Source organism: Jaminaea rosea (genome assembly GCF_003144245.1).
Source record: "Jaminaea rosea strain MCA 5214 unplaced genomic scaffold BDZ90scaffold_2, whole genome shotgun sequence".
Classification (NCBI taxonomy): domain Eukaryota; kingdom Fungi; phylum Basidiomycota; class Exobasidiomycetes; order Microstromatales; genus Jaminaea; species Jaminaea rosea.
Genome location: NW_020289976.1, coordinates 175,631 through 197,913, shown reverse-complemented (window position 1 = coordinate 197,913; position 22,283 = coordinate 175,631). Strand labels below are relative to the sequence as shown.

The 22,283-nt window shown below is 60.2% G+C and overlaps 11 protein-coding genes across 11 annotated transcripts; 8 read left to right on the top strand and 3 right to left on the bottom strand.

The window, feature by feature from the left end:
* Nucleotides 1-388: 388 nt before the first annotated feature.
* BDZ90DRAFT_230232 (putative ATP citrate lyase subunit 1) lies at nucleotides 389-4,182 on the top strand. Its single transcript, XM_025505399.1, has 3 exons — nucleotides 389-514; nucleotides 601-911; nucleotides 988-4,182. The coding sequence occupies exons 1-3, from the start codon at nucleotides 502-504 to the stop codon at nucleotides 4,111-4,113; spliced, it is 3,450 nt and encodes a 1,149-aa protein (XP_025363960.1). The 5' UTR covers nucleotides 389-501; the 3' UTR covers nucleotides 4,114-4,182.
* A 406-nt stretch (nucleotides 4,183-4,588) lies between these two features.
* BDZ90DRAFT_245261 (adenine nucleotide alpha hydrolases-like protein) lies at nucleotides 4,589-5,486 on the top strand (the record flags this gene model as incomplete). The annotated part of the gene is made up of 4 exons (XM_025507497.1): nucleotides 4,589-4,681; nucleotides 4,761-4,861; nucleotides 4,948-5,224; nucleotides 5,307-5,486. 4 exons carry the CDS (start codon nucleotides 4,589-4,591, stop codon nucleotides 5,484-5,486), a joined length of 651 nt encoding a protein of 216 aa, XP_025363959.1.
* A 218-nt stretch (nucleotides 5,487-5,704) lies between these two features.
* On the bottom strand, nucleotides 5,705-6,362 carry BDZ90DRAFT_248978 (hypothetical protein; the record flags this gene model as incomplete). The annotated part of the gene is made up of 3 exons (XM_025507642.1): nucleotides 6,136-6,362; nucleotides 5,927-6,081; nucleotides 5,705-5,854 (listed from the first exon to the last, which is right to left on the bottom strand). Exons 1-3 carry the CDS (start codon nucleotides 6,356-6,358, stop codon nucleotides 5,705-5,707), a joined length of 528 nt encoding a protein of 175 aa, XP_025363958.1. The 5' UTR covers nucleotides 6,359-6,362.
* Nucleotides 6,363-6,558: 196 nt separating this feature from the next.
* Nucleotides 6,559-7,530, top strand: BDZ90DRAFT_230228 (V-snare-domain-containing protein). The gene is made up of 2 exons (XM_025505398.1): nucleotides 6,559-7,170; nucleotides 7,245-7,530. Exons 1-2 carry the CDS (start codon nucleotides 6,602-6,604, stop codon nucleotides 7,450-7,452), a joined length of 777 nt encoding a protein of 258 aa, XP_025363957.1. The 5' UTR covers nucleotides 6,559-6,601; the 3' UTR covers nucleotides 7,453-7,530.
* BDZ90DRAFT_230227 (2-dehydropantoate 2-reductase) lies at nucleotides 7,017-8,650 on the bottom strand. The gene is made up of 2 exons (XM_025505397.1): nucleotides 7,245-8,650; nucleotides 7,017-7,170 (listed from the first exon to the last, which is right to left on the bottom strand). Exon 1 carries the CDS (start codon nucleotides 8,588-8,590, stop codon nucleotides 7,511-7,513), a length of 1,080 nt encoding a protein of 359 aa, XP_025363956.1. The 5' UTR covers nucleotides 8,591-8,650; the 3' UTR covers nucleotides 7,017-7,170; nucleotides 7,245-7,510.
* Nucleotides 8,651-8,798: 148 nt separating this feature from the next.
* BDZ90DRAFT_230226 (hypothetical protein) lies at nucleotides 8,799-9,588 on the top strand. Its single transcript, XM_025505396.1, has one exon. The coding sequence runs from the start codon at nucleotides 8,806-8,808 to the stop codon at nucleotides 9,442-9,444; it is 639 nt and encodes a 212-aa protein (XP_025363955.1). The 5' UTR covers nucleotides 8,799-8,805; the 3' UTR covers nucleotides 9,445-9,588.
* Nucleotides 9,119-10,635, bottom strand: BDZ90DRAFT_230225 (hypothetical protein). The gene has a single exon (XM_025505395.1). It carries the CDS (start codon nucleotides 10,618-10,620, stop codon nucleotides 9,523-9,525), a length of 1,098 nt encoding a protein of 365 aa, XP_025363954.1. The 5' UTR covers nucleotides 10,621-10,635; the 3' UTR covers nucleotides 9,119-9,522.
* A 140-nt stretch (nucleotides 10,636-10,775) lies between these two features.
* BDZ90DRAFT_230224 (hypothetical protein) lies at nucleotides 10,776-13,948 on the top strand. The gene has a single exon (XM_025505394.1). It carries the CDS (start codon nucleotides 10,801-10,803, stop codon nucleotides 13,852-13,854), a length of 3,054 nt encoding a protein of 1,017 aa, XP_025363953.1. The 5' UTR covers nucleotides 10,776-10,800; the 3' UTR covers nucleotides 13,855-13,948.
* Nucleotides 13,949-14,409: 461 nt separating this feature from the next.
* On the top strand, nucleotides 14,410-17,391 carry BDZ90DRAFT_230223 (family 3 glycosyltransferase). The gene is made up of 6 exons (XM_025505393.1): nucleotides 14,410-14,694; nucleotides 14,764-14,795; nucleotides 14,875-15,448; nucleotides 15,517-15,697; nucleotides 15,772-15,874; nucleotides 15,952-17,391. The coding sequence occupies exons 1-6, from the start codon at nucleotides 14,613-14,615 to the stop codon at nucleotides 17,224-17,226; spliced, it is 2,247 nt and encodes a 748-aa protein (XP_025363952.1). The 5' UTR covers nucleotides 14,410-14,612; the 3' UTR covers nucleotides 17,227-17,391.
* On the top strand, nucleotides 17,247-17,763 carry BDZ90DRAFT_105907 (hypothetical protein). The gene has a single exon (XM_025503184.1). The coding sequence runs from the start codon at nucleotides 17,429-17,431 to the stop codon at nucleotides 17,690-17,692; it is 264 nt and encodes an 87-aa protein (XP_025363951.1). The 5' UTR covers nucleotides 17,247-17,428; the 3' UTR covers nucleotides 17,693-17,763.
* A 791-nt stretch (nucleotides 17,764-18,554) lies between these two features.
* BDZ90DRAFT_105796 (Pkinase-domain-containing protein) lies at nucleotides 18,555-22,280 on the top strand. Its single transcript, XM_025503182.1, has 3 exons — nucleotides 18,555-19,180; nucleotides 19,246-19,917; nucleotides 19,993-22,280. The coding sequence occupies exons 1-3, from the start codon at nucleotides 18,677-18,679 to the stop codon at nucleotides 22,114-22,116; spliced, it is 3,300 nt and encodes a 1,099-aa protein (XP_025363950.1). The 5' UTR covers nucleotides 18,555-18,676; the 3' UTR covers nucleotides 22,117-22,280.
* Nucleotides 22,281-22,283: the final 3 nt, after the last annotated feature.

Sequence of the window (22,283 nt, the reverse complement as noted above, 5' to 3'; positions counted from 1 at the left end):
CCATGAGCCGACGTCCCATGCCGTCTGCACTGGGCCAGTCGAGTCCCGAGACCCGATGCCGCCTCGTCGAGATTTCGCCTCGAGTGTTGGACGTCGTCGACGTCGCCGTCGCCGCCCCAACTCGCGTGGAAGCGCAGGGCAGCTGGCTCGCTCAGGGCGGGGCGGAGCGGCGCGGGCGCACTTTTGAGCTGCTTTTGCTTTTTGGGTGGGTGGGTGGGTGTCCAGCCGGCGCCTCACCGACCAACGACGTCGACAGGCGGGAGGAGCAGGCAGACGACGAGGCAAGCGGCAGGCAGCGCTTCGGGCTTGGACCTTCCTCAACACGCACCAACCAAAAGTCAATCTTTCCTTCCTTCCCATCACTCTCTCTCCTCGTTCGTGCTGCCTCACTCGTGTTCATACCCACCACCTCGAGCGCAGCCTGCACGCACACCTTACCTCACTTCACCTCACCTCATCACCCGCATCACCCCGTTCCCTTCCCGCTAGCGCCTCACCACCATGTCGTCGAAGCGTGGGTAGCAAACTGAGAGCCAAGTTGTAGTCGTGACATGGGACCCCGCACACTAACACCATCACTCACGCTCCCCACGCCGCCAGCGATTCGCGAGCTCGACGCCAAGTTGCTCGTCAACTACTGGCTGCCTCGCTCCCCGGCTGCTCACCCTTCCATCGAGGCTTCGTCGTCCTTTGTCGCACCGGCGCCCAAGGTCGCTCAAGTTGCCTGGGATGCGGCAACCAACACCATCACCGGCGATGAGTCGATGCCCTCGTGGGTCAAGACGACCAAGCTCGTCGCCAAGCCTGACCAGCTCATCAAGAGGAGAGGAAAGGCCGGCCTCCTCAAGCTCAATGCTGATTGGGAGGATGCAAAGCAGTGGATCGTCGAGCGAGCAGGGAAGCCCCAGAAGGTGCGGCGAGCTGCGCCCCTCACCTTGAGCACGAGCTGACACTCTCTACTCCCCTGCCGCGCACGCGCACACGCAGGTCGAGGCTGTTACGGGCACTCTGAGCAACTTCATCGTCGAGCCTTTCGTCCCTCACCCCGCTGAGACCGAGTTTTACGTCTGCATCAACTCAGCTCGTGAAGGCGACTACATCCTCTTCACACACGAGGGCGGTGTTGACGTCGGAGACGTCGATGCTAAGGCTCTCAAGCTCCTCATCCCAGCAGACCCAGCAGAGCCATTCCCGTCTCGCGAGCAATGGACCTCGACGCTTCTCACCAACGTGCCCGCCGCCAAGAAGGAGATCCTCACCGACTTCCTCGTCCGCCTATACTCCGTCTATGTCGACCTGCACTTTGCCTACCTCGAGATCAATCCCCTCGTCGTCATGGACAATGGCCTCATCACATACCTTGACATGGCAGCCAAGCTCGACCAGACGGCAGACTACCTTTGCGGGCCCAAGTGGTCCATTGCCCGTGACCCCAGCGTTTACGTCGAAGGCGCAGCCGCAGCCGCCGTCCCCACGCTCAAGGGTGGTGACCGTGGACCGCCCATGTACTGGCCCGCTCCCTTTGGCCGTGACCTGACCAAAGAAGAGGCCTGGATCGCCAAGCTTGACTCTGGAACAGGTGCTTCCCTCAAGCTCACCGTCCTCAACCCCACTGGTCGCATCTGGACCATGGTGGCCGGTGGTGGTGCCTCGGTCGTCTACTCAGATGCCATCGCCGCCCACGGCTTCGCTCACGAGCTGGCCAACTACGGAGAGTACTCTGGTGCCCCCACTGAGGGTCAGACGTACGAGTACGCCAAGACTCTCCTCGACCTCATGACCCGCGGCGAAGTCAACCCGGAGGGCAAGCTCCTCATCATCGGTGGTGGTATCGCCAACTTCACCAACGTCGCTGCTACCTTCAAGGGTATCATTCGCGCTCTCAAGGAGTACAAGGTCGCTCTCGCAAAGTACGGTGTTCGCATCTTCGTCCGCCGTGGTGGCCCCAACTACCAGGAGGGTCTGCGTATGATGCGCCTCCTCGGTGAGGACCTCGGCGTCGAAATCCAAGTCTTTGGCCCCGACACGCACATCACCGACATTGTGCCCCTCGCTCTTGGCCTCAAGACGTCCGAGGACATCAACCTTGCCAACGCCCAGCGCGAGGTTCCCTCTGGCGCCGTCACGCCGGCAGCTGCGCCCAACGGCAGCACTCCGGCCGAGGCTAGCACCGGCACCATCGACCCCGTCACTGGTAACCGCGCCCAGCCCCAGGACCAGATCGTCCACTTCCCCGCCGCAGCTGGTGGCTCTGGCCGACCCGCTCACATGCCCTTTGACGAGAACACTCGCTCTCTCGTCTTCGGTCTCCAGCCCCGTGCTATTCAGGGCATGCTCGACTTTGACTTCTCGTGCGGCCGTGCTCAGCCCTCGGTCGCTGCCATGATCTACCCCTTCGGCGGCCACCACATCCAGAAGTTCTACTGGGGAACCAAGGAGACTCTCCTTCCCGTCTACACTAGCGTCAAGGAGGCCGTCGCCAAGCATCCCGACGCCGACGTCATTGTCAACTTTGCTTCGAGCCGCTCCGTCTACCAGTCGACCCTCGAGATCCTCCAGTACCCTCAGATCCGCGCACTCGCCCTCATCGCCGAGGGTGTGCCCGAGCGCTTCGCTCGTGAGATCCTCCACCGTGCCGCTCGCGCTGGTGTCCTCATCATCGGCCCCGCTACCGTCGGTGGTATCAAGCCTGGCTGCTTCCGTATCGGTAACTCTGGCGGTATGATGGACAACATCCTCTCGTCGAAGCTCTACCGTGCTGGCTCCGTCGGCTACGTATCCAAGTCCGGTGGTATGTCCAACGAGCTCAACAACATCCTCTCCCTCACGACAAACGGTACCTACGAGGGTATCGCCATTGGCGGTGACCGCTACCCGTCGACGACGTTCATCGACCACCTCCTGCGCTACCAGGCGGACCCCAACTGCAAGCTTCTCGTCTTGCTCGGTGAGGTCGGTGGTGTCGAGGAGTACCGCGTCATCGACGCTGTCAAGCAGGGCATCATCACCAAGCCCATCGTCGCCTGGGCCATCGGCACGTGCGCTAAGATGTTCACCACCGACGTCCAGTTCGGCCACGCCGGCTCCATGGCCAACTCTGACCTCGAGACTGCCTCGGCCAAGAACGCCGCCATGAAGGCTGCTGGCTTCCTTGTCCCCGACACGTTCGAGGAGCTCCCCATGCTCCTCCGCGAAGTCTACGCCAAGCTCGTCTCGCAGGGCACCATCGCCCCCAAGCCTGAGCGCCCTCCCCCGGCCATCCCCATCGACTACAAGTGGGCTCAGGAGCTTGGCATGATCCGCAAGCCTGCCGCCTTCATCTCGACCATCTCCGACGAGCGTGGCTCCGAGCTCATGTACTCGGGCGTCAAGATCTCCGAGGTCTTCGAGTCCGGCATGGGCATTGGTGGCGTTCTCTCGCTCCTCTGGTTCAAGCGTCGTCTCCCCGCTTACTGCACCAAGTTCATCGAGATGGCTCTCATGCTCACGGCCGACCACGGACCTGCCGTCTCCGGCGCGATGAACACGATCATCACCTCGCGTGCGGGCAAGGACCTCGTCTCGTCGCTCGTCTCTGGTCTCCTCACCATTGGTGACCGCTTCGGTGGTGCCTTGGACGACGCTGCCAAGACCTTCTCGCAGGCCAAGGACCGTGGGCTCACCCCTCGCGAGTTCGTCGACGAGATGCGTCGCGGCAACAAGCTCATCCCTGGTATTGGCCACAAGGTCAAGTCAGTAACTAACCCGGACTTCCGTGTTCAGGTCCTCGTCGAGCACGTGCGCAAGGAGTTCCCCGCCCACTCCATGCTCGACTACGCTCTGGCTGTCCAGGCCGTCACGACGGCGAAGAAGGACTCCCTCATCCTCAACGTCGACGGCGCCCTGGCAGTCTGCTTTGTCGACCTGCTGCGCGACTCGGGTGCCTTCACCCGTGAAGAGGCCGACGAGGCCATTCAGATCGGCACTCTCAACGGTCTCTTCGTCATTGGTCGCTCCATCGGCTTCGTCGGACACCACCTCGACCAGAAGCGTCTCAAGGCGCCTCTGTACCGCCACCCTGCCGACGACATCTTCGTCGACATGCCCATGCGCGTCCTCGCCAAGGGCAAGTAAGCCGGTGCCCCACGCACGGCGTGAGATAGTGCTACGGTCTCTTCTCCCTCTATACTCTCCTTCTCGTATTTTCACCTTAGACACTTGCGATCGACGATTGAGAAATACAAAATCTAGCCAGCGATTCGCACGCCTGGACGACTCGCGTGCTTTCTGTCGGCGACTAGACTGACGGTGGGAAAATCACCGATCCGAGGCAGAGAGTCCAAGACGCACGCATCGGACTTTGACCCCGTCTTGAGCCGCCCGCCCGCCCCCTTGCCCTGCCGCCGTTTCGCAGCCGCCCCAGTCGTCGATTGGCGGACCGTCGAGTGCGAGGTTGCAGTTGGTCGAAGCAAAGCAAAATTGCCCGGGTGAACTCGACACAAGGCGTTCTAGCTCGAAAGTCGAGGGAGATAGGAGCACGCAGCTGTGACTGCGCCATTTCTTCCTTCTCCTCCTTACCACTATCACGCCACAACGAAGTAGAGCAACCATGTCCGAGCCTCAATCCCCTTCAAAGAAGAGCTTTTTTGGCCTTGGAAAGGAAAAGAAGGAGGGAAGTGGATTGAAGACGCCCACGCACGAGGTGAGTTCGCAAGCCGTTGACGACAACAGTTGCGGTGTGATGCTCACCCTCCTTGTACTCGTGCCATGCGCTACTGCAGATCGCCCAAACTCCTGCCCTCGAGTCGGCCAACCCTCTTGAGAAGCACAACATCCCTTCTGAGGCTAGGCAGCAGCAGATCGTTGGACAGACTGGAGAGGGGTGAGTCTGAGCCAACACACCGCCATCTCAGCAGGCTTTCCCAGTATACTCATGCACTCCTCTCGCGCCTCTCCCTTCCCGCGCAGCGTCACCAAGGAGTCATCGATCCTCATCGCAATCGACGGAACCGAGGCAGGAGACAAGGCCTTCCACTACCTCCTCAAGAGCAAGGTCCTCTCTACCAACGCTCACATCTTCATCGTTACCATCCTCCCCGCCAATGTGCTCTCTGGCCCTTGGGTCTCCGGCCCGCTGTCCATCGACACAAAGCGCCAGAATGAGATGCTCAAGGCGCTGAGGGAGCAGGCTCTGCAGAAGCTGACTCCGTACAGGGACCAGCTGAGGGAGGCCGGGTACGAGACTGTGAGTTGCGCGCCTTGCGCTTGTTGCTCCAAGTCATCTCCATACTGACCCCTCAACCCCACATCCCGACTCGCTCGCGCAGACCCTCCACGTAGCGCACGGCGACCCTCGCCAGACGATCGTGCGCGTCTCGTCCTACCACAAGGTCGACCTCGCCCTCGTTGGCAAGCGTGGCAAGAAGGGCATCTCCGGCCTTACGGGCGGCAGCACCAGCTCGTACATTGTCAACCACAGCCCTTGCCCTGTGCTTGTCATCAAGTAGAGGTGGTGCTGTCGTGACTTGAACGGAGCAGACGAGGGGCCTCGAGGGAGGAAACACTAGACGACGAGCAGGCGATTGCTCGCAAAGCAGATGATGGCATAGAAGTACCACAGATGACTGGTTGGGCAGCTCTGGTGGTCGATTAGATCTTCGAATTGCTTTTCCTTCGAAATACCACCTATCAATCCCACCTCTCCGCTCCGCGGGCTACTCGTTAGCTAGCAATCCTCGCACTGCCTCGCCTTGGTCTCAGCCTGCTCTGCAGCCGATTGCGTAGCCTCTTTCGTCGTCACGGGCTCTGCAGTTCCCTTTTTATCTGAATGTCCCAGCGATGCTCCGGGCGAGATGATATCCCTCACGAGCTGTTTCTACATGGGAGAAGCGCAGCGTCAGCTTGTTTGCCCGGTAGCGTGAAGAGAGGAATCGGGCGCGCTGCTCACCAGCTCCTTCATCTCTGGAAAGCGCCCCATAGTCTTCCTGTCGTATATGCATGTCGCTTTCACCTCCTCACCTGCCCCTTGCCCCTCATTGGGACGATGGTACACCCACACCCTGAACCTGCCCGCCGAATCCTCTTCCACCTTGGGCAGGATGGCTACGCAGCTGAGTGATGCTGAGCCATACTTGCCACCTTTTTCCTCCTCTTGACCGGCTGAAGGCGCTGGCTTTGGTCCAAAGGTGACAAGCAGCTCAGTCTGTGTCCACGAAGCACGATGCTGCCATCGACAGCGATCGCAGTATTCTATTGCGATAGAGTTGGGCGGAAGGTGGAGGGTGGACGGGGGTTGAAATGAGGAGTAGGTCGATGGAAGGGCAGAAGATGAGGCAGCTGCGCTGGTCGTTGCTGACGAAGAGGGGCCCGAGCTGCTCATGTTCGGGCTGCTGTTGAGGCTGAGCAGGCACAACGGCGAGATGTGAGGGTGAGGAGACGAGATAGCCAAATCTCTCTGGCTGCCGCTTGGGCGTAGCAGTGGAGGCTCGCGCCAGTCCGCGTCTGGTCTCACGTGGCGCTCAGTCGAGTCTCAGAGCCAGATGCAACCGGCACTCGTATCCGCCTCAGCCTCGGGTCTCAGCTTCCTTCCTTCCTCACCAACACCTCACCAAGCTCGCGCAGGATGGCATCAACCTCCCGCCTCCCGCCCACAGCATGGGATTCGGCCCGCCGCACGGCTCGCAACCTCGAATCGCAGCTAGACGCCAAGCTCACCCAGTACTCCAGCCTCGCCTCCGCAATCGCGCGTGGGGAGGATGGCGCGTCTTCATCCTCCGCCCCGGCCTGGCCATCATCGAATCACAAGGACGCCCTTCTCGAGCAAGGAGACGCCTCTCATCCACCAGCAGCAAAGGCTCAATCGCTAGAAAGCGAGATTACTTCCCTACTCTCTTCCCTGTCCTCCTCCCTCTCTACCCTCTCCCACTTCCTCGACGATCCGGAGATCCCGCCGAGTCCGGTTCAGCATCACGCTGTTCAGCGACATCGCGAAGTGCTCGCGGACTTTGAGCGAGACTTTCGTCGGTGTAGGGATAATGTCAGACATGCGTTGGACAGGCGAGAGCTAGTTGGCCGGGTACGAGGGGATATTGATGCATATAGGGCTGCGCAGGTGGGGAGCGATGAGGACCGATTGCTCGCTGAGAGGGGCAGGTTGGATAACTCGCATAGCATGATCGACGGGACGCTCGAGTGAGTGGCGTGCTTCCTCTCACCCCAAATGACTCCGCCCGGCTCACCTCCTCAACCCATTCCTCGCAACGCAGACAAGCCTACGCAACTCTGACCGACTTCCGCGGCCAACGCCAGATGCTCAATAACGTCACTGCCCGTATGAGCAATACGGCTGCTCAGGTTCCGGCGCTGAACGGGATCATGACGATGATCGGACGCAGAAGGAGGAGGGACAGTATAGTGATGGGATGCATCATTGGATGCGGGACCGTATTGCTGCTCATGTACATCACACGATGAGCTGCGCGTGGAGGTCGAGGCATGCAATCATGATACCAAGCAGAGCAAGCAAAGAGAATCAAAGCCTCGCTCGCTCCTTTGACTCCTTGTCCCTCGCCATTCTCTGCGCCTGTGCCGCCTTGAGAAGCGCATACATGCTCTGCAACCTAGGCATCTCCAGGCCCCTCTCCCTCGCTATCCTAACTGGGTTGCCCAAGATGACCTCCAGCTCCATAGGCCGTCCCGCCTCCCAATCCAGCAGCATGCTCGGTTTTGCAGCCTTATCGTTCCGCTCGGTACTCTTGACTATCTTCTCCGGCCTCGCCAGGTGATCGGGGAAACGCTCCACGTTTAGTACTCGCGGGCCAACGGAGAAGATCTCTGCCATACATCCTTCGATGTGCCTTCTCAGCTCGCCTGCCTCATCGAGGACCATGAGCGCATTACCCAACCCGCCGGATAGGACGGCAGAAGGATTGAAGGCGGCATTGATGGTCAACTTGTGCCAGCGGATCAGCTGCAGCTCCTTCTCACTGTGCGGCTCTGCGTCTTTGATACCGCCTGCTGACCACCAGGAGCAGAGCTGCTCTGTTGCCTCTTTTCCACGTTGCGCCAGAGAAGAAGAGGTATCGTCCCCGACTCCATCCGTATAAGGTCCAAGTGATATCCTTGTCCATCGATTCTGCGTGATCTGCCCGTGCGAGGTCTGTTCGGCGCTAATGACTGTTACGCAAGAGACTACCGGATTGCTAGGGAAGCGACTGCGGTGAGGTTGCTCGATGCCTACCCCATTTTGGATGAGGGAAACGACCGTACGCCCCTCGCTGACCAGCGGAGCGATGGAGGCCGAATCGTCCACCTGATCTGGGAGCGCTTTTGTGGTCACGACGACGTGCTGCCAGCCTCCGAGCGTTTTGCCGTCCTCAGCAGCCTCAGCAATACTGCCATATGCGCGATGAGGGGTAAAGTGATACTCTCCAAAGTCGCGCGTCTTGAGATGGACGCCCTTAGCCTTGATCGTGGGATAGTTGGATCGGCAGACTAGAGAGACGAGGACGCCACGTTCGGGAGAGTGAAGGCGGGACGCGTAGAAACAGCCGACGGCGCCTGCACCTACTACGAGGATGTGGGTGGGTTGTGAGGAGGAGCTACTCGCCATGCTTGAGGGGATGTGAGGTGAGAAAGAAAGGCGAATGGAAGGGGCAAGGAGGATGTGAAGTGGATCGGCGTCCGGCCCGCATCGGCAATGCCGGCAGCGCGAGTCGAGCGCTCGAGCCACGCCCCGACTCAATGTCTGTCCGCCCTTGAACAACTTCGTTACATGAGCTCGCTCGTACGCTCCGCATTGTTTCTCTCCGGGCCCAATCAATCACCATGTCCTCTCATCCGACGGATCCTCTTCCCTCTTCAGACGACCTCACCAAAGCCAAGTCATGCACTCTGGTGAACGCCGAAGGCAAGGAGCATGCCTTTGGCTCTCTCCTCTCCACCTCACCTGACGCAACGGACATCATCCTCTTTGTCCGCCACTACCACTGTGGGGCCTGTCTCTCCTTTTTGCAATCCTTCTTCTCACACCCAGAGGCACAGAGCTACAACGTCGTAGTCATTGGGCACGGTGATCGCACTCTGATCCCCGCGTACGTTCAGAAGGTCCAGAGTGGCGTAAAGGACGGTGCTTCTCCGCCGAGCATTCGTGTCTACTCTGACCCGACGAAATCACTCTACCATTCCCTCGGATTCACACGTCGCAACCTCAAGCTCGGGGAGAAAACGCCAGAGTACTATGGAGAGGGCAAGGGGCACACGGGAATGGTTCTCGGGTCGATTGTGGATATGGTCAAGAGTGGGCCGAGCGCGATTTGGAAGAGTGGAGACTTTGCGCAGTTGGGCGGGGAAGTGGTGATCAAGGGGAATGAGGTGGTCTATGCGCACTATATGGAGACTACGACTGATCATACGGAGGTTGCGGAGCTGTTCAGGAGCGCGGGGGAGTCGCATGGGGAGAAGTGAGCAGCATGAGGGTGCGAGGGGGAGAGAGGGGCGCAGCGATGCTCGATGTCGACAAGACCGAACTACGATACCCATCAATTACACCTTGACGGCCACCGCGACCTGGTCTGATTGTCCCTCCCCCTCCGTCTCTCTTGCCTTCACCACGCCCTCCATCGCCCTCAGCCCCTCTCTCCCCCACCCAACCATTTCATCCCAATTATCGGGCAGTTCCACCTTCTCCAATGGAAACATCTCGATGAAGCGCAGCGCACTCGCGGTGCTGGGTAGTTGGCCCGGTTGCGCCCTTGCCGCATTCACCGTTGCCCCTGGAGAGGAAGACGAGGCGAATGCGCGATACTCGACGCATATGCTGGCGAAGGACCTCCGTTGCATTCGTCGGAGGCAGCCTACCACGAGTGACGTCTGAGCCAGGCCGGATGGATCGCAGATGAGTGTTGGGGAGGTGGCAGAAGTGAGGAGGAGCGTGATGAGGGAGAGAGTCATGAGCGCGTCGGCACTCTCTTGCTGTTCCGCAGCCTCCTCGCTTTTCTCATCCGGGCTGGCCTCTCTGCCCTTGTCCCGCCTCTTTGACCTTGCCGCATGTCTGGACGCAAATCTCCTGAGCGCCTTGACCTCTCCCTCCTCCGCAATAGAGCGGGCCCTCCAGACTTTTGGGCCCGTTAGGTCCCACTGGATGAGATTGAGGTCGAGCTGGTGTGCCAGCTTGAGCAATGCGCAGGGAAGCAGTGAGGGCGAGAGGTATACCAGTGTGCGTAGGGAGATGGAGTGCAGGAATGCCACAAGCGGAGAGGGGGAAGGGTTCGGTATCGATGGGGAGAGGTGGGACGTCGGAGAGGAAGGAGGATAGAAGGAGGTTTGGCTGCGTGATGGATGTCGAGCGCCAACATGGTCCGAGTAGCGATCGTCGACTTCGCTGGCCCTTCGAGCGTCTAGTGATGGCATGCGAGCATTTGAAGAGCCATTGGACCCCGATGTTGAGGCGGGCGCAACATGCTGTCTTCTCCTCGTTGCAGCCTCCTCTTCTGCCCAGGCTTCGTTCAGCGCCTCCTCGAGTCCGATGGCTGAGCAGCGATGTAGCCCAGGCATGACCAGCGAGTAGAGCGGCGGTGGCGTGAGTGGAATGGCATGTTGCGGCGATGGATGCCGTGAGGGACCGGCTGTTGGAGAGGCCATGGATGTGGAGCGAGAGAGGCAGAGTGACAAAGACAACGTCGAGGCGTTGGCCAAATGCACGTCGAGCCCGAGTGCACGGAAGCAAGCACGTGGCGCGTCCAACCAACACTCGGCAGCCAATGCTCGCGTCCTTTCTTGCCTTCCTTCCTTTCACCCTCTGAGGAGCCTGTGTGGCCCATCATGGCTTCGATGCAGCACCTCGCGTCGCTTTCGCTACCTTCGAGCTCAGCAGCGTCAAGCTCGGGTCCCGGCGCGTCTCGTCACCACATGCTCCCCTCCTCCCTCTCGCCGGCCATGGACCTCGCCCTCGTCTTCACAACCACGGCCCCTTCAGCCGCCGCGCCAGCAGCAGCCCCTACTCTCCCGAACCAAGCCGGCCTGTCAGCAGCACAGCGCCTCATTCAGCAGCGAATGGCCATGATGCGGGCAAGAGCCGCAGCAGCAGCAGGCCTGGCCACCTCTTCAGCATCGGGCGAGGACGCGAGTGGACCTGTGAAAGGGCAGCCGGTACAGATGACCCTCTGGCGTACAGGCAGTGGGACCGAGGTGGTATGGCAGAAGACTGTGACCGTTCCTGATGCTCTCTTCGGTCGAGATGGCGCGACTTCATCATCGTCTCGCCCCCATCAGACTTTGGAAGTCGCTGGCATGCAATGGAGTCCCGAAGGACGTCGTATCGCCCTACACATCATTGCCTCACGCGCAGAATCGTCTGGCAAATCAATCATCTCGCACTCTCTCCTGGCGACATACAACATCCAAAATGGCACGCTTCTCAAACTCATACCGCTCTCGCAAGCTGCAAGCCCAGACCTCCTGCCCCGCAAGCCTGCCGTCCTAGCCTGGACAAAACTCCACAATCGTCGCTCCCCGTACACGCGCAGCGCCCGGAGTCTGCGACACGGCATCGTTGTGTCAGGCGTTGCCTCCTACCTTGAAGCACGGAGTAAAGGCAGCGCCGGTCCGGGAGGACATGCACGCTTCCAGCAATACGCGGCCGGCGGCAGTGGCAAGGGCAGCGGGCGCGAGCAAAGGGACATTGATTCGCTGCTCCCCTCGCTCAAGGGGCTGGACTCGGAGCATGCTGCGGCGCAAAGTGGGGAGGAGGATGAGGAGGGCGGAGATTACCTGCGCGGATGGTATGCACAGCCCGAAGATCAGGAGTTGAGCATGCTCGCTGTTCCGGGGTACAAGGATGGGAGGCAAGGGATCCATCTGCTCCTCTACGCACGGATACCAATCGCGTTCGTTCCCTTGGAGGCGCAGGCGAAGCTTCTGGCAGCGCACATACTTCCCGGAGACGATGAAGGCGACGATCAAAGAGGAGGCTTGCTCATGCAGAGCAGAGGCGGGGACTCTCCCTCCCTTTTCCATCACGTCGTCCGCCTTCCTCACCTCAGCAACCCAACCGATTCCCTACTACGTTTGATGTCCGAGCTTCACGCCTCCTCCGCTCAGCTATTAGACCACGCCTGCATGCTGCGGCTAGTCTTTTCGTCCCTCACCACTCCAGCACCCGCCGACCTGCGCTCCCTCTCAGAAGCTCAGTTGGCCTCCCTGCCGCCTCTACGGCGCTTCACCTGGACTCTGGCCCGCCTAGCAGCCGCACAAGACGAGAACGTCAAAGCCTCCATCGTGACCGCCCTGGCGACAGGAACGTACACGGCGATGGTAGAAAGCATGCTGCTCAACACCTTCAGCGAGAGCAAGTGGCGCTTGGAGCGCGATGCCATAGTAGAGGCATACAAGGTCGTCGAGTTTGTAGCGGCTGAGCTGCTTGCTACTTGTAGCGATACGATCTCGCAGCTGTGCGAGCTCAAGGGCTGGGCAGGGCTTGGGGACTGCCCACTTCTGGCGCCATGCGTGGATGAGCAGGGAGCCTATCTCGAACGTCAGATCAGCGCCATCAGCCTTGCGCACGCCTCGGCCTTGCAAATCGCGCAGTACGCTCAGGGAGAGCGACTCGCCTGGGACGAGATGGACAAGTGGGTGCGATGGGAGCGCGACAGGCTCGAGGGGATCAAGAGCGATAACCAAGATCCGCTTGACGCCAAGACGTTCGACCCTGTGGTGGTTACGGAGCTTGTGATGCGCGAATTTAGCTGCAAAGAGCTGACGTGGATATTGCTTGGCGTGAGGGATGAGGGCGGGGCACTCGATGCTGGGAAAGAGGATGGAGAGGGAGATGAGACTGAGGAGAGCTTTCAGGTCGCGAGGCGGCATGATGAAGGCGGGGCCGAGCACAACGAATCGACTGCCGAGGACACCCCAGATGCCGGCTTGTCTATGGCAGAGAGTAAGGGCAGCAAGACCCGCCCCTCACTTCACGCCTCGCTCGAAACGTCCCTGGACTGGCTACGCACCGGGAAGGACTCCCAAGCAGCAGTTGCACCGCCAGTCGCCCCTCCTCGGCAAGCAGACCCCTTTGAGCACCTCTTCCAATCCGGTCATTTGCCTAACAGCGACGATCGCCCGGCTGTCTACGCGCAGCAACCGCTCGAGAAGTCACTCCGCAGCAGCGTACTCGCGATCAAGGCGGCGTTCATGGGAGTAAGTGAGAGGATATCGGAGGAGTGCGAGATTCTGTTCAAGCACAGGGAGACGGAGGCTGACCTTCACGAGGACAAAGAGGACGACGATGCGATTGTCAGTCTGCCAACTCCGCGAAGTCAGTCCGTTGAGGCAGACGGGTCATCGCGCAACGTGCATGCGCGCAGCATCGTAGGCTCGGGCTCTGGTCGACTGATCACGGCGATCCTCGTCTTGCCTGAGGGGCAGACGATCCTTTTGAAGTGGCACGACATAAGTGAAGGTGCTAATGGCCAATCCACCGGGCTGAAAATGCGACTACGCAGCTCTTTCATCGAGCGCATGGAGATCATGGACGAGGAGCGCCTCTTTTGCGTTTGCAAGGACGCACCCTCGACGCCGAACAGTGCCGCCGTTCGCTACCTGGAATGCTTCTCCCTATCGACCCTCTACTCCATGGCTCAGAGCTTGGCAGGCAGCGAGCTAGAGCGGGACGCCCTCGAGGCTCACGGAGCCCTGCTGTATCGTCAGACGTTGGGTGCCGCAGAAGAGTGGAAGGGATCCATCGCACTCAGCAGTGGAAGGAACACGGCTGGCTTGTTGCAGATCAAGAAGGGGGAGCCTGCGGCAGCGAGCACAGCGACGCTGGTTCTATGGGACGTGAGCGCTGCGGAAGGCGAAGAAGATGAGACGATGCAATCTTGATATTGAGCGCGTCGGCCGCGTAGAGGTTCGTCGACTGACTGCAATGCACTTGCGATGCAATGCGTTGCGTTGCGTTTACGTTGACGAATGCGATTGCCGAGTGATTGCGGTAGATCGATTGTTCCGCTTCTGGAGAGGACAGCGCTGCGTTTGAGCGTCCAGTCATCCATCCTCTGTCTCGCCCATCTCGTTGCGACTCGCGGTCTCGATCTTCGCGGTACGATCCATGCACTCTGGACGAATCTCACCGTGGGGATTGGGCTGTTGGACTGGCGCTGCTGCCCTCTAAATCTCAGCCGCGTCTCCACCTTTTTCTTGCCCTGCGTCATGCGGGGCCTCTAGCAGTGCAGGGCGGCGGCGTCGAGGCCGAGGGAGGGCCAGCGTCAGGCAGGGCAGCGCGGCGCCCCACGCTAGGCTGGGGCTAGGCGTGGGCTAGGCGCGAGCTGCTAGCTGTCGAGTAGAGTGAAGTGAAGCAGAGCTCTCTCAGGGCCAGGGCCAGACGCCTGAGAGCGTGACGCGCCCGGGCCTTCTTCCTATTCGAGCGAGTAAGAGCAACTCAAACCCACATCACCGATCGACTGGCCTGGCCGCCTCCACTGCCGCTTGCCCCACGCTCCCTCACTTCTTTTCCTATTTTGCCAACCGCATTACCATTACCTCCAACACTCTTCACACCGTCACCTCTACCTCACAGCCTATTGCCGCCCTTCCATCTGGCTAGCACCCATTAACGTGCCCTCGCAACTTCACTTGCCAGCATGTCGTCGTCATCGGCTCCGCCTATGCGAGATGTGCATAACCACTTGCTCTTCGAGTGCGCTTGGGAGGTAGCCAACAAGGGTGGGTGCAGCGTGCGTGGTATCGATACAACCGAGAATAGCAGCTGACCGTCTCGCTCCTTGCCCACAGTCGGAGGTATCTACACCGTCATCAAGACCAAGGTGAGTGCCGACGAGCATAGGCAGCCCGCTCGAGCATGAGCATGGAGCTGACCTGCCTTCTCCCTCTGCGCTCTGACAGGCCCCTGTGACAGCCGCCGAGTATGGCGATCGCCTCACCCTCATTGGTCCCCTCAACTACAAGACGGCTCCTATGGAGGTCGACCCCGTCGAGCCAGACAACGAGCCTCTCCGCCTTACCCTCGAGTCCATGGCTTCACGCGGCGTCAAGTTCCTCTACGGTCGCTGGCTCATTGACCGTGCCCCTCGAGTCCTACTCTTCGACACCGGCAGCATGTACTCGAAGCTCGACGAGTGGAAGGGCGACCTCTGGAACTCGGCCGGTATTCCGACGCCTCAAAATGACCACGAGACAAATGAGACGCTCGTCTTTGGCTACTTGGTTGCTTGGTTCCTGGGAGAATTCGCAGTCAGAGAGAGGCAGAAGGCCATCGTGGCGCATTTCCACGAGTGGCAGGCTGGCCTGGCTATCCCGCTTTGCAGGCAGAGGCGAATCGATGTCACGACCATCTTTACTACGCACGCTACGCTCTTGGGAAGGTACCTGTGCGCGGGAAGCGTCGATTTCTACAACAACTTGCAGTACTTTGACGTGGACCACGAGGCGGGCAAGAGGGGCATCTATCATCGTTACTGTGAGTGCTCGAGCGACGATGCAGGCGATAGGATCAAAGAGCTCACAACCTCCTCCCTTCGCGCACAGGCATCGAGCGAGCAGCGGCTCACTGCGCAGACGTCTTCACGACCGTCTCTCACATCACAGCCTACGAGAGCGAGCACTTATTGAAGCGTAAGCCGGACGGTGTGCTCCCGAATGGCCTCAACGTCGTCAAGTTCTCGGCCATGCACGAGTTCCAGAATCTCCACGCCCAGGCAAAGAACAAGTGCGTACGAGAAGCGTGCCCGCGAGCGATGTGAGGGCGGGGATGACGCTGACCTCTCTGCCTGCGCCTCGTAGGATCGCCGAGTTCATCAAGGGCCACTTCTACGGCCACTACGACTTTGACCTTGACAACACGCTCTACTTCTTCACTGCTGGCCGATACGAGTACCGCAACAAGGTGAGCACAAAGCGCTGAACCCGCTCAGACCACAGCGAGCACGCGGCTGATTCATTCTTCCTGACACGCACACGCAGGGAGTCGACATGTTCATCGAGGCGCTGGCCCGCCTCAACTACCGCCTCCAAAAGGCTGGCAGCAAGACGACGGTCGTCGCCTTCATCATCATGCCCGCAGCCACCAACTCGTACACCATCGAAGCGCTCAAGGGCCAGGCGGTGACAAAGCAGCTCCGCGACACCGTCGAGCAGATCCAGGCACGCATCGGCGAGCGCCTCTTCGAGAGGACAGCAAGGTACCAAGGCGAAGCTCATGGCGCCGATCTCGTGGACCCCGCTACGCTGCTTTCCGAGTCGGACAAGATCCTGCTCAAGCGCCGCATCTTTGCCCTCAAGCGCAACTCGCTCCCTCCCGTCGTCACACACAACATGGCAGACGACGCCAACGACCCCATCTTGAACCAGATCCGACGCGTTCAGCTCTTCAATCGCCCGCAGGACCGAGTCAAGGTCATCTTCCACCCTGAATTCCTCAACGCCAACAACCCAATCCTGGGTCTTGACTACGAAGAGTTCGTGCGAGGCTGTCACCTGGGCGTCTTCCCATCCTACTACGAGCCCTGGGGTTACACGCCAGCCGAGTGCACAGTCATGGGCGTACCGAGTATCACGACAAACCTGTCTGGGTTCGGCTGCTTCATGGAGGATCTTCTCGAGACGCCAGAGCAGTACGGTATCGGGATCGTGGACCGTCGTACATGCTCAGTAGAGGAGTCCGTTGAGGGACTCGCGTCCTCGATGGAGAAGATGGCGCTCATGAACAGGCGACAGCGTATCGCGCTGCGCAACCGTACAGAGAGGCTGAGCGATCTTCTCGACTGGAAGAAGCTAGGCCTCGAATACGCCAAGGCTCGTCAACTCGCGCTTCGTCGCGCCTACCCGGACTCCTTTGCGCAGGAAGACGACGAGGATGGCGGGCTTGGCTACTTCGACGAGTCCAACAGCAAGGTACCACCTCCCGCGTCTATCCCGGGCAGCCCTCGAGTCCGCACGCCGGGCGACCTGGCTACCCTCACGGAGGACATGCAAGGGCTGGGCACGAGTGACTACCGTGGCTCTGCGGCCTTTTGGCAAGCGATTGGCAAGAACGACGATGAGGACGAGGAGATCTTCAAGTTCCCCCTCGTCATGAAGCAACGTCATCGCGGTAGCTCGGTCGGGTCTGCTTCTGGAGTCTCGACGCCGGGCTTGTTGGGCGGCAAGACTTTGAGTGCTACGGATTTGGATAGGGCGGACGAGGCTTTGAGCCAGCATCAGAGCGGGGTGAACGGGAACGGTAGGAACGGGCATTGAGGTAGAAATGGGCGGCTAGCGTATGCATGGGCGCGGGCGTGGTTCCGCGTGAAGATCGGTCGAAAGGTAAGGCGACGACGGCTATAGGCGCAGCGAGGCGACTTTGTGCCCATGCCCCTCCTTCTTCTTCTGCTCTGCTCTGCTCTATTCACTGCTGCGGCCGGTACGCTATCGTTGACTTGATCTTTTTGAACATATTTTAATGCAGTCTCTCCAATGCAGTCTCTCCAGAGCCCATGTTTCCTTTACCATCGCGCTGGGTCGGCCCATCCTTTGCTTCTGCTTGACCGCCTCCTTGCATCGGGATGCTCTCTTGTCGAGCTGCCTGCCCGCCTCATCTCACCCCACCCATAATATCTCGGCCCTTGGCTCTCGCCGGGCGGCGGCCTCCTGCGTCTGCATTGTCGTCGTCGTCCTTTGTGGCCGAGCCTCGTGGCCCACAGAAGTGTCGACGAGGCCCGGCTAAGACGGCGGCTACTTACCACGACTTTTTGGTCTTCGACTGGGCAGTACCCCGGCACTAGCGAGAGAAGCGGGGTCGATTTAGTTGGACGAAGCGAGGCTCTAGGGGGGAGGTGAAGTGTTGCATTGTTTAGCTGGGAGTTTTCTCATGCCGGCCAAGGAGAGAACAGACGAGACGCTAAAAGGAAGGGGTACTTCGGACCAATTGGAGACAGAGGTGCATTGTGCTGACCAAGTGATGTGATGGATGGTAGTGGTGAACAAAGAGAATGGTATTGCAAGGGCGCATCATTGCAATTCGACGACGATGAGCAACGACGAGGGCCGCAATCTTTTTTGGCGCTAGCATTGCGACGTCGATCTCCATTTTGAAGCGGAGCGGAGCACCGTCGTCTTCTGGTTCGCCCATCGGACGGACGGACGGACGGACGGAGCGAGGGACGGCTGGTCACCCTGAGCTGAGCCTGGCTTTGCTCGGCCGCTTGAGTGGGCGAGCGGACGGAGTCAGATGCACCAGGGCCAGGGAGACGAGGGTGGCTGGTGCTGCTGCTTGCTGCTGCTCCTGGCTGCTTGCTGGGTGTGGTGGACGTCCTCCCATGGGACTGATTGAGCCGGCATTCAATGAAACGTCTCATCTTCTCCTTCTCCTAACCACATTGGATTGCTCATTCACAGCATCACCCGCTCTTTGTTGCCCTCGTCGCTGTCAACTGCATAATCACCCCTTTGCAGTGGGCGGGTGACTGTCGTTGTCAAGTCACCCTCGTGAGGCACGCGGCGCTGCACGCACTGCCGCCCATCGACGACGACCGTCTCGACGGATCTTGGCGTACCGTCCTCCGCCGGCTCAATCAACCAATCATCCTCACGCGTAACTCGAGACGCAAACTACTACCGTCATCATCATCGCTGTGAATCGTCCCCCTTGCGCCCGCTTTGCCAACCCCTCCACGCTAGGCAGCGGCGTGGCATCGAGCCGCTCCTGGCCATGCCCATCCTACAGGGGATCGCTGCAGCCTCCTCTCCACCTCAGCACGCACAGTACAGCGGCGGCGGCGGCGGCGCCGGCGCAGGACCAAGCGCATTCAACAATGGCTCGCAGCATCACATCTACCAGGCCCAGCTTCAGCAGCAGAGACCGCAACAGCATCAGCAGCAGCAACATCAATATCAGCAACAGCAGCCATCCTATGCCCAAGCAGGCCCATCTTCGCAGCCAGCCGCGTCAACGCTGACGGCGCCCACCACCGCAGCATCCCTGATGCGAGAGGGCCCCCGCGACTTTACTGTCATCAAGGCAGTCGGAGATGGGTCCTTCGGCACAGTTTGCTTGGCGGATTGGAAAAGCCCATTGCCCAGCGGCACGATGCTGAGTCCGATGCAGCACCCAACGACGAGGCCAGAGTACGTTGGCAAGAGGCTGGTGGCGATCAAGAGGATGAAGAAGCCATTCAAATCGTGGAACGACTGCATGAGGTTGAAGGAGCTCAAGGTGAGCAACGGCGGCGCAGAAGTTGCTACCAGGGAAGTGAGCTGACATTATATCCGCCCTCGCAGTCGCTCCTCGATATCCCTCATCACCCCAACATCATCCCACTCTACGACGCCTTCCTCGACCCGACGTCGAAAGAGCTCCACTTCGTGTTCGAATGCATGGAGGGCAACCTCTATCAGCTGACCAAGTCCCGAAAAGGACGTCCATTGGCAGGAGGTCTCGTCGCCTCCGTCTTCAAGCAGATCATTCAAGGTCTTCACCACATTCACAGCCATGGCTACTTCCATCGCGACATGAAGCCAGAGAACCTCCTAATCACTACGACGGGGCTCGACGACTACCCAGCCAGCAAGCTAGGCGCACCGCCCGAGCGAGACGTCATCGTGATCGTCAAGCTCGCCGACTTTGGACTAGCAAGGGAGACAGCCTCTGTCCCTCCGTACACCGAGTACGTCTCCACGAGGTGGTACCGAGCGCCAGAGGTGCTGCTGCGCTCGCGCGACTATTCCAACCCGGTCGACATGTGGGCGCTGGGCACGATTCTAGCTGAGCTAGTCAATCTCAAGCCACTCTTCCCCGGCGAGAGCGAAGTCGATCAGGTGACGCAAATCTGCGAGGTCCTTGGCGATCCTACGGCCGACTACGGTCTTGACTCCAGGGGCAGGGTCAGAGGAGGTGGGCCATGGGAGAGGGGGATCAGGATGGCAGCGAGTGTAGGCTTCCAGTGGCCGCGGGTGAGTACGCGCGCGCGAAGAGTACCGAATGGTCCTGGACGCTGACATGCTGCTGATTCGTCGTCCCGCGTGCAGACACCACCAATCAAGTTTGCGAGCCTTTTCAGCTCGCGCGTTCCCATGGAGCTCATTCAATGCATTGAAGACCTCCTCAGATACGATCCAACACGCCGCGCAACCACAGCAGACTGCATCGAGCACCCCTACTTCTCGCAAATTGCACCGCGCCTCCTGCCTATCAAGGGTCGAGCACCGCAGCAGCCAGCTCGAGTACCTGCGCCGCTCGGCGTCGACCCTACGGCAGCTCGTCAGGGCCTGCCTCCTTCGCACTCTCACATGGCTGCCAGCGCTAGGCCAGCCTTTGGCGAGGCGCCCCAGCAGCAGCAGCAGCAGCAGCAGCAGCAGCAGCAGCAGCAACGTATTCCCTTCTACCGCCCTCCGCCGCAAAACGTCGAGGACTCGCTGCCGATCTACCGCGGTGGTGCCGCTGAACAGCAGTATCCGAGCGTTCCCGAGTCGGTCTCCATGAACTCGATGAATAGCCAGCAGAGCAGCGGCATCCCCCAGCGTAACGACATCGGAGAGTTTGCTGCTGGCGTTGGTGCCGCCGCTCCCTCCAACGGTGCATGGCTCTCCCCTCCCGCCCAGGGCTCTCGCAATCCTTCATTCTCTCTCACGCGTCCCACGCAGCAACAACTTGGCGTCGCAGCATACAGCGACGGCTACTCGCGGACCTCGTTCGAGACTGCATCTCCAGCAGCAGCATCTTCCGCAGCGCCCACTTCGTCAGATCCCAAGAAGGCAAAGAAAGAAGCGGACAAGGCTGCGAAGCAGGCAGAGAAGGCAAAGCGTCTAGCGCAAGAGAAGGCGGCGAGGGATCGAGCGCGTGCCGTCATGCAGAAGCGCAACCAGATCTTAGCCTCGAGTACCGTCAAGGAGCAAGTGGAGTGGCTGTCGAGCTCGTCACCGCCTGGCAGGCAGAGCGACAAGTCGAGGGGTAAGCAGTCGACAAGTAATGCTTCATCGCAAAGCTCTCAGCCATCGGGACTCTCCCCACTGGAGTCGCCCATCTCGCCCTACAGTCCTGCAGCGCCATACTCTCCCAGCCAGTACCTTGCATCGCAGCGCGGTCCGCCGACCAATCAGCAGTTCTACGAGATGCGAGACAACGGCCGACCAATCTCGATGCAGTCGTACGCCACCGGCGACAGCGACCCGGGACCGCAAGGTCGACGTCAGATGGCTGGCTACCCCAATGAACTGCAGAGACAGGGCTCCGCTTCGAGCTTGAGCTCTGGGCTTGACATCATGGCAGCGCAGAACCAGCAAGGATACCATCCTTCTCGCCTCTACCACCCTTCACAAGCCGGCTCCTTCGACTCGTTCCGCTCAGGCGGCGGGCACAATGGCGAGAACTCGCTTGATCACCAGCTCGTCTCCAATATGGAAGCCATGACTGCAGCAGAGCGACAGTCGGGCAGCATGTCCCCCGGTCCCATTCACCTCATTGGCGGGCGCCCCTCGATCAGCCGGCAGAGCGGCAAGAGCCGTAGCAGAGCGTCTTCCATACATCGAGCAGGCTCGGCCTCTCCTTTGCACCATACAATGGCCCCTCGCTTCCATCCCTACGGCCTCCCAGGTCCGCCACCGCCGCAGTCCTCCCATTCGCAGTCGTCGTCGCATTCGCACTTCTCTGGTGGTATTCACCTCCCGTCTCTGCAGCAGAGTCTGGAAGAGGAGCGTCGTCGCAGTGGAGCTTCATCCGCTAATCGTCCAGGACAGCAGGGCGTCGCAGGTCGACGCTCATCGCAAAGTCAGACGAGGCCCACAGCTAGCCGAGGAAGCGCTTGGAGCAGTGGGGGTGGCGAGCCAGGGGTAGGTACAGGTGGCGGCGGAGCAAGCATGGGCGTCGCGTATGGCTACTCCAATTCGCCCGCAGCGGCCTCGGTCAACCTGCACTACGCTGGCGAGCGCGAGCGCGGCATAAATCCAATGTGGGGCGGTGGCGGACACGGAGCAGACACCAGCTCCTCACCAGCCGGCTACGGCCAGCAGGCGCGTCTACCTCCAATCAGTTCGCTGATGAGCGCAGCGGAGAGCAGCGAGGACAATGAAACAGTCGGGCAGCCAGACAGTGAAATGAGCGTCTACTCGTATCAGCCGACGCAGCAGCAGGTGCCGCCGCCCCACCGTCGCTAAGGAGCGGCAACATCCTCTCGTGCCTACGCTCATCGCTTCTCCCTCGACGCAAACCTTCTCTCCCATCATCAACAGATACCCGCGCGACCTTGGTTGTGCATCACGTCACTTCGCGTTGCGTGCGTCCCTCCTACTCCCCCCCTCTCTCACCAGTCCCCTCTCAGCGA